The sequence below is a fragment of the Rhineura floridana genome, chromosome 6 (assembly GCF_030035675.1).
Source record: "Rhineura floridana isolate rRhiFlo1 chromosome 6, rRhiFlo1.hap2, whole genome shotgun sequence".
NCBI classification, from domain to species: Eukaryota; Metazoa; Chordata; class Lepidosauria; order Squamata; family Rhineuridae; genus Rhineura; species Rhineura floridana.
This window is the reverse complement of record NC_084485.1, coordinates 128,277,340-128,294,701: the sequence shown is the minus strand read 5'-3', so window position 1 is coordinate 128,294,701 and position 17,362 is coordinate 128,277,340. Positions and strand designations below refer to the sequence as shown.

At 42.0% G+C, this 17,362-nt stretch overlaps 1 protein-coding gene across 3 annotated transcripts in view; it reads right to left on the bottom strand.

Moving 5' to 3' along the window:
- SLC30A7 (solute carrier family 30 member 7) overlaps nucleotides 1–17,362 on the bottom strand; it is a 46,612-nt gene that overhangs the window by 26,603 nt on the left and 2,647 nt on the right. The window contains exons 2-6 of one of the 3 annotated variants that reach the window (XM_061633837.1): nucleotides 17,038–17,290; nucleotides 15,965–16,066; nucleotides 7,680–7,793; nucleotides 5,104–5,191; nucleotides 2,079–2,205 (exon numbers count right to left, since the gene is read on the bottom strand). In XM_061633837.1, coding sequence (XP_061489821.1) covers nucleotides 2,079–2,205; nucleotides 5,104–5,191; nucleotides 7,680–7,793; nucleotides 15,965–16,066; nucleotides 17,038–17,117 — 511 coding nt within the window. In that variant the 5' untranslated portion in view covers nucleotides 17,118–17,290. Of the gene's footprint in view, nucleotides 1–2,078; nucleotides 2,206–5,103; nucleotides 5,192–7,679; nucleotides 7,794–15,964; nucleotides 16,067–16,260; nucleotides 16,368–17,037; nucleotides 17,325–17,362 lie in introns of those variants that run through there. The other 2 variants (XM_061633836.1, XM_061633838.1) reach the window with 2 other exon arrangements.

Here is a 17,362-nt window from a genome sequence, read left to right as displayed (position 1 = left end):
TAAAGTAACTGTCCATTTCATTTGTATAGGTAAGACAGAAAGAATAAGACAGAAATGCCCAGAGACGTTTTGGTGCTTGAGGCAGAAAATCCAGATGTCCCCCACCCACCCACCTGTAAATTAAAATAGATAATATGCTGCTTTTAATGGTACCCCAAAAGCTACCACTGAAGTAGGCTGCCTCAATCTGTCATCAGATGTCATCCAACTAAAAGAAATATTAACTGATTAACTATATAAATTTAAATGTATTAATGGCTTTGAAGACCAAAGTATGGTATTTGTTTTTAGTTGATGCATATATGAATCATAGAAGTGGCATTGCCCTTTTTCCTTTGTAGGAGGTGCCATTTCTAAGATGGCAACTACCATTCATAAATACTTACAGCTTTGCCAATTAATTAAAGTCTTTGAATCAATTAAAAATGTGCCCTCAATTAGTTTAGCTGATCAACAGACTAATGCCCAGTTCAGACATAATTATCATGAGCTAATAAGCTATCTTGGTTTCATATCCTGTTTTGTAAGCAGTGATTAAATCAGTTTTCCAGCTCAAACATCAGCTCCATCTCAGGCCAACAGACCATGGTTTGAAATAGTCTGAACCTGACCCTGACCAAAATATAACTCAGCTCCACACTAGTTCAGAACAAAGCCATAGCGTGAAAGTTCATATTTCTACACAACTGTAGTTTCAACATAAGCTACAGCCTGCCTCTATAAGCACTATAACTCCCATGTGCATGACATTTCCCATTCACATATTTCCAGATTATAGCTTTAGGCTGGTATCCAACACTCCTGCTCTGCTCCTTTCCTCTGCAGCCCCCCAACTCTCAAAATTGGCTCCAGAGGGATGGAGAACCTCCAGAGAAGATTTGGAGGGGGGGTGCACAGAAGGAGCAGAGGAAAGAAGTACTGCTGACACTACTTTGGACACAACTCCGTATGCTTACTACACAACTGAAAACATTATTATGCATCACATTTTTAAAATATCCCACATTAAATACAGACAGCAATGAAAACCAGTGACAACTATAGTAGCATACTGTACAGGACCTACCAGGTTGGTCAATAAAAACCAACAAAGCAGGGTCTAATTGTTAAAATGTCAGAATTGATGTCCATTCCCAAGCTAGTTTAGCAGCAGAGGTTTGCACCACAACAACCTCAACCCCACTCATCTTTTAGCTGATGCTAAGAGACAAAGCCTCTGAGTGGCCCTAGGATGAATAACAACCCTTCCTCCTGAAAACCCCTGTGGACAGCAAAGGTATTACAGTCAGAGGCAGTATGCTTCTGAAAACTAGTTGCCGGTAGCCACGAGAGGGGAGAGTGCTCTTTGCACTTAGGTCCCGCTTGCGGGTTGCCCATGGGCATCTGGTTAGCCACTGTGAGAACAGGACGCTGGACTAGATGGGCCACTCTCCTAGTCCAGGAGGCTCCTCTTATGTTTTTAAGGCTTTCACAAAGCTGGTTAAGCAGAACTAATGGTTGCTAACATTGCAACATGATAGCCACAACCCAACTGTATAATAAAAACACAAGATATCCCATGGGGACTTTGAAACCTACGGCCCGCTGCATAATGCAGCATAGTATTGGGCCCTTTACTGTAACTGGAGACAAAGTAATTAAAGGCCCTGTCCAGACTGGATTTTTTTGCGGGTATTCTGCAACATGTTATTTACACAATATCAGTGCATTAGTAGTGGACTTATACTGGACTGTCCACACATAATTCTGCTTTGTTCGTCATTTTGTGATGCTTCCCCAACGTTATTGCATTATTGCCATCTGGAGGGGCATTCTTGCACCATAGCACAACAAAAGCAGGATAAAAAAAGCCCTCACAACATTTGTGATACAAAATGTTACAGGACGTTACAGAACATGCACTGACTGGAAGTGAAGCAGCATGTCCAACCTGAAAAACGTATGCAGGCACAAACAATATTGAAAGTGGGATTGCAAATTACCGTCTTGATAACACCATGAGCACGAATCATCATGAATGCACAATAAAAAGGATGTCTGGAAGGGCGCTAAGATGAATTACTATGTGAGAATCTTACCAGAACCATGGGAATGGCCATGTCCACCATGTTGAAACACAAAAATTCCTACCAGGTTTACAAGAAAGCCAAGTATAGAAACAGGGAGAAGTCTTTCATGATGCACATCAGGAGGCTCGAGCGCTCTCTACAATAACAAAGCAGAAGGTTTCAGTGCAAGTCATTTGCAACAATCATCTATCAATGTTCTCAGGTTATCCTAAATATCTGTGAAATCCATAGGCCCATCCACACACCACATTGAACTACACTTGTTTTAACCCCCTGGGGGTGTAGCACACAGCACATACAAGTCAGAGTCTAGTTTGTTGTGTGAACCCAGCTTGTGGTTTGTTCACACAACATGACAAGTCAGACTCTGGCTTGTTTATACCACGTGCAACACCCATATGCACACGTGTGCTGGAGTGGGAGCTCATTCACAATTAAACTGTAGTTTAAAACAAACTATGGTTTAACATGACATTTAAACCAAGTCATATTTAAAATAAATACAGAGACTAGTCAGTAGATCAGTAAATAGTTTCCCAGGGGCTCACAGCAAAACCTCTCTTAACAGCAGAACTCAGGGTCATCCAAGAAACTGACTTGCAGAGATTTATACCAGATGGACTACTTCTTCAGAAAGTGGATTTATGGAATTTGCTGCTATATCATGTAGTGATGGCCAAAGGGGGGTTATTGTTGGTATGTGCCTTACGACTTATAATGATCTTATGAATCAGCAACCTCCAACAGCATCTGTTATAAACCACCCTGTTCAGATCTTGTAAGTTCAGATCTGTGGATTTATGGAATCAATCAATCTCTTGTCTGGCCTTCCTCTTTTTCCACTGCCGTCTGTTTTTCCAGCATTATTGTCTTTTCTAGTGAATCATGTCTTCTCATGTGTCCAAAGTATGATAACTGCAGTTTCATCATTTTGGCTTCTAATGATAGTTCTGGTTTAATTTGTTCTAACACCCAGTTATTTGTCTTTTTCGCAGTCCATAGTATCTGCAAGGCTCTCCTCTAATACCACATTTCAAATGAGTTGATTTTTCTCTTACCCACTTTTTTTACTGTCCAACTTTCACATCCATACAGAGAGATCGGGAATACCATGGTCTGAACGATCCTGACTTTAGTGTTCAGTGATACATCTTTGCATTTGAAGACCTTTTCTAGTTCTCTCACAGCTGCCCTCCCCAGTCCTAGCCTTCTTCTGATTTCTTGACTATTGTCTCCATTTTGGTTAATGACTGTGCCAAGGTATTGATAACCCTTGACAAGTTCAATGTCCTCACTGTCAACTTGAGAGTTATATAAATCTTCTGTTGTCATTACTTTAGTCTTTTTGACATTCAGCTGTAGTCCTGCTTTGGTGTTTTCCTCTTTAGCTTTCATCAGCATTCATTTCAAATCATTACTGGTTTCTGCTAGTAGTATGGTATTGTCAGCATATCTTAAATTATTGATATTTCTCCCTCTAATTTTCACACCTCCTTCATCTTGGTCCAATCCCACTTTCCATATGAGGCCAATGGGATAATTGGCTTTAAAAGGGAATTAGACTAAGTTCATAGAGGAAAAATCTATCAATTACTACTAGCCATGCTAGCAACATGCAACTCCCGTTGCAGCATGCCTTTGAATACCTGTTGCCAGGAAACAATAATAAGAGAGAGCTATTGCCTTCATATGCCTGCTTTTGTACTTTCCAAAGGTATCTGGCTGTTAAATATGAGAAACAGTATGCTGGACCAACTGGATCAGATCAAAGATCCAACAGGGTTCTGCTTCATGTGTGTATAATGAGCCCTTTGATAAAAATTTTAAGTAATGAAAATTAATGACTGAATATCAAAATAGAAGTCACATCTAAACCTAGTGGCATTAAAACTAGCATCATCAGTGCTGCCATAGCAAAGAAATATGATGCATAGCATAATATTGTGGGTACCAGGAAATGTTCTGAAAAATCTTCTTTTCACAAGATTTGAGAAGGCCTTATTTTAACCCCCAAAAGGAAATAGGGTTAATTTCCCCCAGAAAATCAGCAGTCAATAAGTAGGTAGAGCTACAATCCTACTGCACACAGTTACTAGGGAGTATGTCCCATTAATATCAATGATGCTTATTTCTCAGCAAGCATGATAAGGGCTGCATACATTGTTAAGTCCTAAAAAATGTTCAGTGTTCCTTCAATCCCATAACAGCATTAATATTATTTGTTTTTAAAGAAACACTCTTCCTTTTTGAATGTGTCATTTGCCGTTTTTGGATTCTTGTGATGTGGTCGGTGGCATTTCAAGTTTATTTAATGAAAGTGAGCTCCCCAAGCTTGCATGAAACACTACACACATTCCAAGATAGCAGTTCATGATACAGTTCCATTTTCACTTACTTAAAAGGAGATAGCAACACAATCATTTGCACACAACAATCTATACCCAGTCCAAAAAGTTTTTCTTCTGTTACACTAATTTTGAAATTTAGCCACCTACATATTGATAAAAATATTGCATAAATGCACTGTTCAACAAATGCCTTTTGAAGACTATAGTCCTGTACACTTATATGATAAGCCCCGAGAAACACTGTGGAACTTTTTTAATGGCCCAGGTCACATGACACAGTAAATCAAACTATGGCTTACCACGACTGTGCAAACGTGAGCTGTCTCATGCATCTGCTTTTCTCCTCCTTGGTCCTTTCTGCTCCCGCATCGTACTGAGATAAGCCAAGGTTTTGCTTAGTGCAACATCTGAACCCAGGTTTGTGGTTAAGCTCTCTGCTCACTGACCATGAGCTCTAGCTCAGTGCCACGCAGTAGTTAAAAAGGTTGGAGGAGCAGTGCAGCTGTTGAGTACCTCTCCAGAAGCCCATGTGGTCCAGCAGCCCATTTGGTCCCAGTAAGCCACAGTTTGGCTTACAGCGCCATGCAAATCAGGCCTCTTTCCTACTAACTTCCAAGCAAATAATCACAGAATTACACCGAAAAACTCAGCTTATTCATCAGGACCAATTTATAGCTATAACATACCTCAACACCTTCAGAAAAAACGAAGAAAGCTGTGAAGATCAGAAACAGACCATTTACAAAACCAGCTAGTACTTCTGCTCGAGCATACCTAGGAATACAAAAATAATAGTCTTACTACCACTGTACATTAGCCCACATTCCGCAGCCATTTCATGTTTTGTTTTTTCCAGTAGTTGATAAACCCAATGGCAGCTGGTAGCTAAATAATCCTCCTCAAACTAGTGCAATATTTGAAGCAAGCATTCTGTACTGCTTGCTCCTCAAATGCACATAAGGTATACAGGCTCCACAGCACAACTCTATCACCTTAGAGGCCCCTATAATAGTTTCCCTTTTGCTGAGAAGCAGAGCTTTGTACACTGCTTCAAACCAGCTAGCACCATTCCTTGAGTGATGAGATCCAAGAGCAGGCAGACCATTTCAATAGCAGCACATAAGGCATTGCTGCTCACTTCTCTCATCTGATAGTGGAAGCTTTGCTCCAGAATGGGTGCAGTCTCCCAAGTCCTGATGGAACATGCCTTAGATAGCAAAGCAGTGCTTGACTTGAGTGTTGCTTTTTGCTAGCTAGCACCATTTCACAAGAATCCACCCAGAGAACAGCAATAGCCAGGTCGAAAGCACTGCTGATCACCTTATCTGCAGGAACTTCTCATTTGGCAGTTGCCGCTCCCAGCAGCATATAAAAGCTCACCTCTGGTCTTGCTGAGGTTGAAACCAGACATGTCATGTCTTTGCTAAAAATACACTTGCCAATTTAACTCTAAAGTGGTGGAGGGTCTACTTTCATCATTAAATAGAGTGCATGGGGGATGGTAGTAACTCGCACTCATCTCTTACCTTCCCATGTTTCACTGTTTGAAGACTTTCCTTCTCAGTCCAGCCAGCTCATTGCCATTATCAGAGCTGAGTGAGGAGAAGGAAATTAAAGCAGTGGAACACCGTGGGGCTGAGTTTTTCTCGTACCCCACAGGTTTGATTGAATAATAGAAGTAGACCCCATATGCATTTCATGGCCAAACTAACAGGTACTCATTTGGTAAATGTACACATCTGCTTTGGCCCTGATACTGGGGCAAGATGTGGCCTGACAGATAGTCCATTCCAGTCCTTTAGAATTATGGTGTCACAAAGCTGAAGCAAACAGGTAATCTACCAACCCACTGCCCCAAGCCACCATTGACCAACCAGACACCACAAGCAAGCACACCAAAATGCACACATTTGCCACAGAGCAATAGCTTTCAATAACTCACAAAAAACCTCTCTCAACCCAAGTATTTATTTATTCAGTTACATCCACCAGTAAAACAGAACCAGTGTGCTACCTACCTACAACCCAAGTAGCTACCATGAGCCAGCAAACATGAAGTGTATGAAACTGAAGAGGTCTTTTAATCTAACAGACAATTCTTATATTCTGCCACAAAGGTCTCATGGGCACATAATGCAAAACCATAGTTAGGCAGATTAGCTTCTGCACAAGCAGAGTGCTGGTGCACAGAGATCAAGCACTCGGACTTCACTCTTCCCTTAGTCAAGCTGAGAAACAAACCATGGAGGTGCTGGCATAGCTGTACCAAACAAATCATAATCAGAAAGCCAAAATAGATCTTGGTTTCACTACACAAACCACATAGCTGGTTTAGACATAACACTAAGCCAACCGCTCTATGGATTTGTTTCCCTGCTCAAGAAGAGAACGAGTAAAGCAAAAAGTGTTTGAGCTCCGTGCACCAGTATGCAACTCATGCATGAGCTGCTAATTTGCTTAAGTTTAGTTTACGGCCAGTGTTACAGCCAAACACAGCCACAGTGAACTATCTTGCCCAAAATTACCCTCTCAACAAATGTATTGTAATGCACACAAATATTTTATTTGCAGTAAATATCTTATGTTCACTCATACTTAATGTCTGTTCCTACAACACAGAGCCCCCATTCCTTTTACTGACATAGACAAAAGGATTCCATTACTAGCTTACCAAGCATACACACAGGCCACCAACTGCCACTTGATAATAAATCATATGAGCAAACAACACATATCCCACTACCAAATTGAAAATCAGCCACAGAGTACAGCCTGCTTCCCTATTGCAGGGCTAGGCTGTGGACAGCCAACATTTCAGAAAGATCAAATAGTGGTGCAACCCCCAGCAAGAATCAGAAGCAACATAGCACTAGTCAGACCTTTCAGGAAATTTGTATTCATACTAAACATTCATCATGTATCTTGAGGAAAGAGAATGGCAATTTCAGTTTTTTGGAAGCTAGCGTATGTTCGTTATGGTTAAATGTTCCTGACCCAGCATTAACCAACAGCTGGTCTGACATTATTAGTTTTAGACTTGGCCCCAGTGCCTAAAAGGTAGTGCACTACAGAGTATATTAAATGTACATTTCAGTAAAAATATGTATAACCTAATTCCTATAACCCACTTTAATACAACTCTTAACTGCAGTTCTGCCTTGTGCAGTTTTATTAGAGTATGCCAACATTCTCTCATTCAAGATCAACAGGCATTAAATAGGTTTCTTAGAATATCCATGTTTTATCTATTGAAATTGCTTACCCATAAGAAAAGGCATCATTTGATCTCCACTTTGAAATGACTGACGCTGCCAGTCCAGCTAACAGAGCAGTACAGTCAAAAAACATGTGAAACGAATCTGATATTAGACCTAAACTGGAATAGTAAAACAAAAACAAACACATTCAGTTAGCTACTGAAGGAACCAGACCATACAGTACATTAGATTTTTTAAAAAGTTAATTCTATTAGCAATTCCACCATGTATAGGCTTGCCCATGTTCCTTCGGAGCTGTATTTACTGAAGCTCTACTTTTTTCTTGCTAAAAAATCACTCTGAATACGCATATACAATGTATGCTGTAGCAAAGGTACCCATACACATTATGTAGCTAATTAAAGAACTATATCCCATCAATGAAGAAGCAAACCTACTAAGAGGATCTTCTGGTTACCCCGATAAAGCATGAGGAAAATTCAGTACAACAGGCTACAAGATGATTTAATTTCTTAACCAGAGGTTGGAATTAACAGTGTACAATGGCCAAAAGTAAAATCCCAGATAAAACATTTGTAGGTCATCCTGGATATAAGAGTCAGATGAAAGCAGAGAGTGTAACATAACCACCAACATTTTCTCAGCAAAGGAGGTAAGGCAACAGCTTCACCACACCCTTCCTGATCACCTGGTCTCATCCAGCTACTAGAGTTGGAAAGTTTATGTGTTCACTAATTCTTGGCAAATTCTTTCCTGATTCAGCCCATTGAATGACAGATCTTCAGTAAGCAGTAGAAGACTGGATTATTTTGAAATTCCAACCAGAAATACTAATTTATTATTACAACCCTCTGGTGAGAAATGATACTGCCTACACCCATCTGGATTACGTTTCTGAGACAGTTTTCTGCCAAACGATGCTCCAAGTTACCTACAACTGTTTAAAACATAGAACCAGCAAAACAAGTGTTACTTTTGAAGTAGTTACAAAAGACACTGAATCTGCCTTAAGAGAGCTGGTTTACACAGTCCTGTGTACTTCCATGAGGTAAATACCTATTGTTCTTAGGGACAGTCACATAAAGGTTGTAATATATGAGCTGGTACATCTCCAAATATAGCTTTCCTGTGGTTTGGCTGGTGAGACAGCTGCGGCCGTTTCTGGACTGGGATAGCCTGACCACTGTTGTCCACACACTGGTAACCTCCAGGCTGGATTACTGTAATGCGCTCTATGTGGGGCTGCCCTTGAGGGTGGTCCGGAAGCTGCAGCTGGTGCAAAATGCGGCAGCGAGACTGCTCACTAGAGCAGGGTATTGCCAACATGTCACCCCACTGCTGAAAGAATTGCACTGGCTGCCCATTTGCTACAGGGCCAAGTTAAAGGTTCTAATTTTGGTGTACAAAGCCCTATACAGCTCGGGACCAGGATACCTGAAAGACAGTCTTACCCCTTATATACCCAGTCGATCACTACGCTCTGCAGGTTAGGGCCTCCTGCAGATACCATCTTATCAGGAGGTTCGTTCTGCACAATATAGGAAACGGACCTTTAGTGTGGCAGCACCTACCCTGTGGAATTCCCTCCCCTTGAATATTAGGCAGGCGCCATCTCTGCTATCTTTTTGGCGCCTTTTGAAGACTTTCCTCTTTCAACAAGCTTTTTAAGTTGAGACCTATCTCAGTCTGTGTCTGTGTTAGAATTGCTTGGTAACGTGTTTTTTTAATAATATGTTTAACACTTTTTAAAAAGATGTTTTTAAAGCTTTTTTAAAAAAATGTTTAACGTTTTGTATTAATGTTTTTTAAGGCCTGTTTTTGTGATGTTTTAAGGTGTTTTTAGCATTTCTGTTTGCCGCCCTGGGCTCCTGCTAGGAGGAAGGGCGAGATATAAATCAAATAATAAATAAATAATATCCACAACTGTTGCTGCTTGGAAAAGCTTAATCTTTCTGGCAAGGCTGTCCAATTAAATAGCTCTCTGTTGATTGGTTTGCTTTAACACCAAGCACGTTAAAAAAAGCAAGCATGCCTCAACATTCAATGCCAGTGAAATAGTTATTCACTGATTAATAATCTGCCTACTGAAACAACCATACTATCTGATTTATCAGTGAAAGTAAGTTTAGATCAGCCTAATAAATAAATACAAAAAGGTACCAGCCCATGAAAAGTATTACCAGCCCACCCATGCATGTAAGCCTATGCCTCACATAGCATCTGCACTCCTTCAGGAGGAAGGACAGGCTATAAATTCAATAGATCATAATCATCATCATCCTGCGTTATCTGAAATGATTTGTCAAATAAGAACTATTACTCACCTCAGATAAACAGACATATAATTACTCTTATGGTAAATTTAGCCTAAACCTGAAATCATAGCTTTTAAAGCAGGCCTGTCTGGAGTGACCCATTTTATTTTTATTTTTTTACAATAATTTTTATTCAAATTTTCATAAAACATAGAAAACAAAATCATAAAACATTCAAAGACAAAAAACAAAACAAAACAAAAATGATTAAACAAAAAAAATAAAATGCTGACTTCCCATTTGTCACATATCAAATCAGTTATAGGTCTACAATATATAACAATCCTGTCTCTTAAATCATATTATAAAATCACTTTCCTCCAGTAGTTATCTTAATTAATCATCAAATCTCATAAACATTACTTTATTCTTTCCACAAAAAGTCAAAGAGAGGTTTCAATTCTTTAAGAAATATATCTATCAATTTTTCTCCAAATAAACATGTCAATTAATCCATCTCGTTAATAATTATAATAATCTTATTGTCATAACCATAGTCCAAATAAACATTTCGATTAATCCATCTCATCAGAATCTGTTAGGTCCAATAATTTCAATAGCCATTATTCCATTATCCCTATTAGTTCCATCTTCCATCTTCAATAGTCCTGTTAAGTCCAGTAATTTCAGTGTCCAATCTTCCATTATCAGTATTCCATAATAATCTTGCTGTTGTAACCATAGTCATATAATAAGAGTCTGATGGGAATTTCCTCTATCCCAAATATTTTCTTGCCATCCATTCTAAATAAGTTGCTGAAATACTGTTGTAAAGTCATATCTGTGTTCTTCTTTTTTACAAAATGCACTGGCTCATCTCTTAAGAGTTTTTCCATTGTCACATGGCTGCAGTTAATTCCATAGATTTTCTCTATATCAAGCTCCATCACATCATTCCAGTCCAGAAGATTATCCAAGCCATTGATAACTTTATCTCTAATATCTTCATTAATTTCTTCAGAGATAACGTTAAATTCCAAACAGTAGATTTTATTTCTAAAATCCATAAACTCCAGATCTTTTTCCAATTCCACATTTGTTCCAATCTCCAGGGCTTGTATCTTCCCTTTATTTTTTCTTTTCTCATCTCTGATCTCATTCTCCTCTCTCACAGGATCCCCTATTTCTTTAAGCTCCTGCGTCATTTTGCTCAGTTCAATTTTCAGCTCCTTACTGCCCTGTCGCAGGGTTTGTTTCGTTATCTCAATCTCATCCATTATTTTCTGAAACATAGTTACTTCCAGATTCTCAGCCACTTTCTTGATTGCCATTTTTAAAACCACGAAAACAAAGCAAAACAAAAATAAAGAAGAACCACTTCTTATTTCAGCAACAGTTGGGTTAATATTCCAGGCTTGATGACATCACAGTATAAACAGAGCAACCTGCCTTATCTCTCTATGTTCAAGAATGCAAAACAAATTTAGTTCCCAGCATCAAAACAGTTAGTGGCGTCGTGAAGAAGCAGATTCGTCAAAATAAAATAGACCAAAAAGAGAATAGTCCCAGACAATATAATATTCCTCGGAGTAGAAATCAGGAATAGAAATCCCTCTTCTGTTTATTATCTTTAGAATGCACTTCCAGGACAGCTTTTTGCGACAGAAACAGAGATAAGCTGTTAATTTCGTGGATAACAGAAAAGAGTTATATCTCACCCAGAAGTTGTCCAAAGCCGATCAATCTGACAAATCTCCTTTTGCTGTAACAATTTAAACCAAGTAAAAAAAAATAATAGAAAGAAGGGTGCTTGCCTGTTAGTCCGTTCTCTCTTTAAAGAAAAGATAAACGTATCGCTTAAGCAGATAGAGCTTGTTAGGAAGTCCGTCCGGCATTGTTGGCTGGACCTTATCTCATAAATTAATGAAATCCAGTCCTCCCAACAAAAACAGGCTTTTGAGGTTGATCTCTACGTTTCTCCCTGCCCGGGAGAAATTTCATCAGTCAAAAAAAAAAATGTTCTGACTGATTTATATCTGAATAAGCTTCTTTTGAGGCGGGAGCCCGTCCCAAAAGCAGGCACAAGCGAAGTCACCCTTCCCGGAAGTCCTGGAGTGACCCATTTTATTAAGTGATGTTAAACAGTCCTCTGACTTAAGAGCTGGATTAAAAAAATATGTTAGCATCACCCCATAAAAACATCTGAAGTAAATGGCATTAATCAGTTGTTCTGAAACACTAGCAGACCACATTCTTTTCCCACATGAAGTTGCCAATGTTTTTAGATCGTTATCAAAGGCTCTTCCTCTGCCTTCCATAGGGAGGCAGGTGGTGACCAGGAAAAGCCTTCTCTGTCATGGTACCTTAGTTATGGAATGCTCTCCCTAGGCAGGCTTGCCTGGTGCTAACTCCAATTTTTTTTTTAATTATGGGTGAAGACCATCTTGTCTGCCCAGATCTTTAAATATCAATTTTAGATCCTTTTATTGTTTTGAGTTTTTCTTGGTTTTAAACATTCCTAATACTGGTATCCTATGTGGTGTATTTATTTTATTTATAACCCACTCTGAAAGTCTCCGGACTAAAGAACAGGGAATAAATATTGAAATAAACATAAATTAATTCCAAGTGACTCATAAAATGGTTTAACTCTGAAATTATGTGTTTCTATTTAAACTGTCAAAATTAGATTTCCTCCAATTATACTCAGGGTTGGCCCTGGGCCCAGGTCCTCATGCTCCCTAACATCCCCTCCCGATGCAGGTGACTCAAGCTTAAATAGGCCCGCCTGCCCCAACTCTTGTGTTGCCATGTCAGTGTGCTAGCACACTGTGCACACATGCCTGCCATCACCCAAGATGGCGACAGGGATGAAAAACCCTTGGGACACCCCCGCTGCCACCTTGGGTCATGGTAGGCATGTGCATGCAGCATGCTGATGTGGCAACATAGGAAGCTGGTGCGGCAGGCGGGCCTATTTAAGCCCATGCCACCTGCATGGGTGGGTGTTGCCTGGAAGGGTGGCGCTCCCGCTCTGTGATCTGTGGCTAAGGGTCTTGGCATATCACTTTGGGCACAATCCAACTCACATTTATGCCGGGTGGAAGGCAATTGGATGCGACAGAGCTACTGGGCATGATTAACCCCATGACCTCATACTGGTGCAGATCATTGAGTGGAAGCTCCATTTTCCCAGTCTAAGGAGGGGCTGCAGGGGCCCTTGGCCAGAGCCTACCTGTCGGCCTGCTGGCACCAGGCCTCATCATACTGATTGTTTAGAAAACCCACCCCATCTCCTAGTACACAATTCACAAGAAGCAATATTTATTATGAATTTTATTATGAACATATTATTTGGTGCAAAAATAAGTGGAGCCCCACAGGACATGGAAAAATCACAGTAATGCAAAAATTCACAGAGCAGCTACTCACAGCATAGGGGACTGACAGACAGAATAAAAAATATGAAGAAGCCAGAGACCATATGTACACAAAGATAGCATATCAGACCACAAGGTGCCAGGAGACACAGGAACTCTAATCAAAGTACACAATGGAGGGTATTAAGGGAAGAGTTTAACTGTTGAATGTCATGTATCAAAGGATGCATTGATGCAAAAGACACAAAGAAGTTTTGTCAGTCAAATGTGAAGCGATATCATGATGAACTATATATTAATGTCTATATAAGATGGTTGCAATTTAAAACAAATAAAAATGGAATCACCAGCCCTCAGCCCCCTTCCTCTCTGGACAAGCGTCCCGCTCCCAACAGACTTTCCTGAAGGAAAGGCCAGAGGAAAACATGGTGGGTTGGCTCTGCTACTTGATGGCGTCCAACACCCCCTTCCCCACTGGCATTTTGTGCCCTCAAACAGTGGTTCCTAAACTTTGTTCTCCATGCACCACTTGAAAATTGCTAAGTGTCTTGGCAGATCACTTTGGGTGCAACCCAACTTGCATTTATACCCCGTGGAGGGGAGTTGGGTGAAACAGATCTCCAGCTGAGCCAGCTGGGTTGGCTCAGCTGGGCTACACTGGCGTAAGTCCCCCAGTCTGGCTGAGCCAGGCCTCAGCTGGAAAAAAGGGTCGTGTCGGGAGAGAGGCTGAGGTGAGGAGACTTAGCATATCCAACTCATGTTCGGAGCACTCCTGCAGAGGTCCCAATTCAGGCAAAAATTATGCCGGGAAAAAGGTTGGTCTAAGAAAATAAGCACAGCTGAAGTCAATGGAAAGGGCTTACTCCCTAGTAAGGGTATTTTGGTGAGCAGGCTTTTACTGTCTGGTCCCTGCATGCACCTCCTGGCTGAGCTGGCGTTCAGCTGACCCAGAGGCTTCTGAACGGCCATTGGATGTGGCGGAACTTTATGCTAGCTCCTCTTGCACTGGCACAACTTATGCCAGCTTTCCCTGAGTTGAATTGCTCTGCCCATGATTCTTCCGTCTTTCTGTAGCAATTGTAATGTGCTGTACCAGATGCACTACGATATTTAATTATATTTCATTGCTTACATATTTTATTGTATTACCATTTGAATTCCATAGAATTGGAAAGCCTTCCCTCTAGAATCTTATGGCAAGGCATATTGTCATAACAAGATGCATGGTTCAATATTTCCCTGGGCTCTGCACATTGCTCTTAATCTGTGTATACTGGAAAAGGGGGCCATATTTCCAAAAGCCATCATGCTATTATAGCCCAACTGTTGCTCATACCTCCTCCAACAGCTGCATGTGAGCATTTCAGGACCTGAACTTCAAATACTTTTGCCACTAATACGTTTGTCAAAGACACCAACATGAAAAAAAAACCACTACTGCTGGTGTATGCATATAAACCTTTAAAAAACCAGGCCAAAAATACTGATTAAATTCTATCAATACTTCATCCCTCTCTCAAGTGGTTGCTCCTCAGTTGCCTATAGCATTAACAGCACTTCCCACATATTGTTTCCCTACATGTGCACCTGAACACATGAATGCCATTATGTGCAAAGTATAGTATGCATATTTATTTTGCAACACATACGCTGGCTTGGAAGCCACTGTGGCTTCCCAACTTATGTATCAGTAGCTTCCTGTAGTTCTGTCTCAGTCTTCATCCAGAGAGGGGAAAGCCACGTGTGAAGCAGCTCTCAGTGTGGTGGGCACTAAAATGAGCCTGCCATAAATGGTCTTGAGCAGCTGCTGGCATCATCAGTTTTGGTTCTACAGTCTACTAAATGAGTGAAGGATACACTTCTGGCACAAGCTGAGAGTACACAGCCTCTCAAAAAACAAGGTATTAAATCTATGGCTTTCACAGGATCATACAACTGTCACCCACTACCAAAATCTTTCCCAAAATCTGCAGGAGATATAAATGCCTAGATAATCATCAAGAACCATTTCGGTGTCTTTACAGCTAATGCACTGAAAGTTCAGCCATCATGAGAAAATACGGCAGCATGGTGACATTTTGCCTTGAGCAACTTCTAATCTGCAGTACCTGACCAGTTAAGGTTTTCCTAATCTGCAGCACTATCTATCTTATCTTACTATTTCAACAGTTCTACACAGAGTATACTACATAACTTCTCAGGACCATCAAATCCATCAGATCCTGTATGCAGAAAAGTTAGGCAAACAGTCCCTCCAACACAAACCCTCCAAGCCAGCCAAAAAGGGGAAAGTGCTGCAAAACTTTTTATCCAATACAGCAGCCACAGCAGCCTCCTCCCTATCACAACCCTCCCTTCCTTTTTTTCTTCCTGAAGTTTAAAATCTGCCCTTAACAACGTGTACCAAAAATATTGCTTCTATCAAATAAATATCCACAGTTAAGGCAGTAACTGGTGTCACTCCAACCTACTTCAAAGGAGGCCTACATGAGACAGCCCAAGACCAGCCTTTCCCTCCACCCTCTTTTCCAGGGCCAATGGCTCTCTCAAACTCTCAGCCATCAGCGGAGCTTCTTCAACACAGGCCAGAGGGAGACGTGGCAGCAGCAGCTGCGCTGCACTTGGCGTTTCAATTGGGAAGCACCGCCTCTCTCCTTTTCTCCCTCCCTCCCCTCCCCTTCCCTTCCCCAGTACCTGTTGCTCCAGATGCCATACAGCAGCTCCACGAAAGCGAAGGAAAGGTTGAGGCAGAGGAAAAAGAAGAGATTTCGTGACGTCTTGTCCGACAGAATCGACCTAGAGAGAGAGAGAGAGACAGAGAGGAATGGGCGGGAAAGAAAGTGCAGACGGAGGGGGCGGGATGGGAACGAGAGCGACAGGCAAGCGGTGTTGCCGGTCGGGTTTTCTCCCGCTAACAGGAGAGAACAGTCGCCAAGGTCCTCGTGGGAGAGGGGAGAAGATAGTCGACGTCCCCCAATACACACACTCACACGTGGCTGGCTGGGCGGCCGCCTCTCGATTTGGCCACTACCTAAGCGTCAGTTATAAGTCACCACACAAGCGCGCCTACGGAGAAGCCTCTTCCCCGCGTTCCGGGCCGGCCTCTGAAAGGGGCCACATCCCTGACAGGAAGGCCGGCCTGTCAAAGCAACGCCGCGACCTCCTATCTCATATACACATATGGGGCCCTTCTGGGAGTGTTACACACCACACACAACCTCACCCTAAAACACACACACAACAACCTCCTTGACACACCAGCTGTGGGAAGCGAAACCGCCGCCCCCTCCCCAAAACACAATTGTGTTCCTCTTGCCATTCAAGGTTTTTCCTACAGGCCCCTGGACTCGGCACAAAACCCGAGCCGCCACCACTACAAGCGGTCTCCATACGGCTGAAGTATCCATCAAACCCCTCGCCCCGTAATCGCTACTATGCGGATTCAGGATCCTCCGCCTACAAGACCTTAAGCGGGACCCTCCACCCCGAGCTATTTTCGTCCCCTCACACACGGTTTCTCTTTCCACACCCAATTCCTTTCTCCCCTGCCAATACCCCCAAACCACCTCCCCATCGTTACTGTTTTCGTAAGGGAGGGGGGAAGACTCCTGCTCGCCCACCTCCTGTAGGTGGTACAACCGACTATACCCTCTTGCTAAGCTACTTCATCCTCCACTCCTTTTCAGCCACCCAGTCTTTAAACCATCTCTCTCTCTCTCTCTCACACACACACACACAGGCTACTATACCCCTCGCCTCACTCTCACCTGAACCACCCCGAGACCTTGCGGAGCAGATTAAACTTGGGCGGCTTGTACTCATCGTCCTTGATGGACAAAGGCAGCATCTTCCAGGATGGTGAAGGGGAAGAATCCGAAGTCTAGCCTGGCTAGAGGGGGCGTATGAGTAGTTCTGCTAGCGCGACCCCCTCTCACTCTTTGCCAGGCAAGGCAAGAAGCCGGCCCTCTTCGCCAGCGGCAACTTCCGGTACAACCGGACCAAGGCGCCTCTCTAGTGAGCCTGCGCGGTAGGAGGAGAGACCAAGTTACATCATGAGAAAGAAAGAAAAAAGGGGCGGGAGGAGCCTGGGCT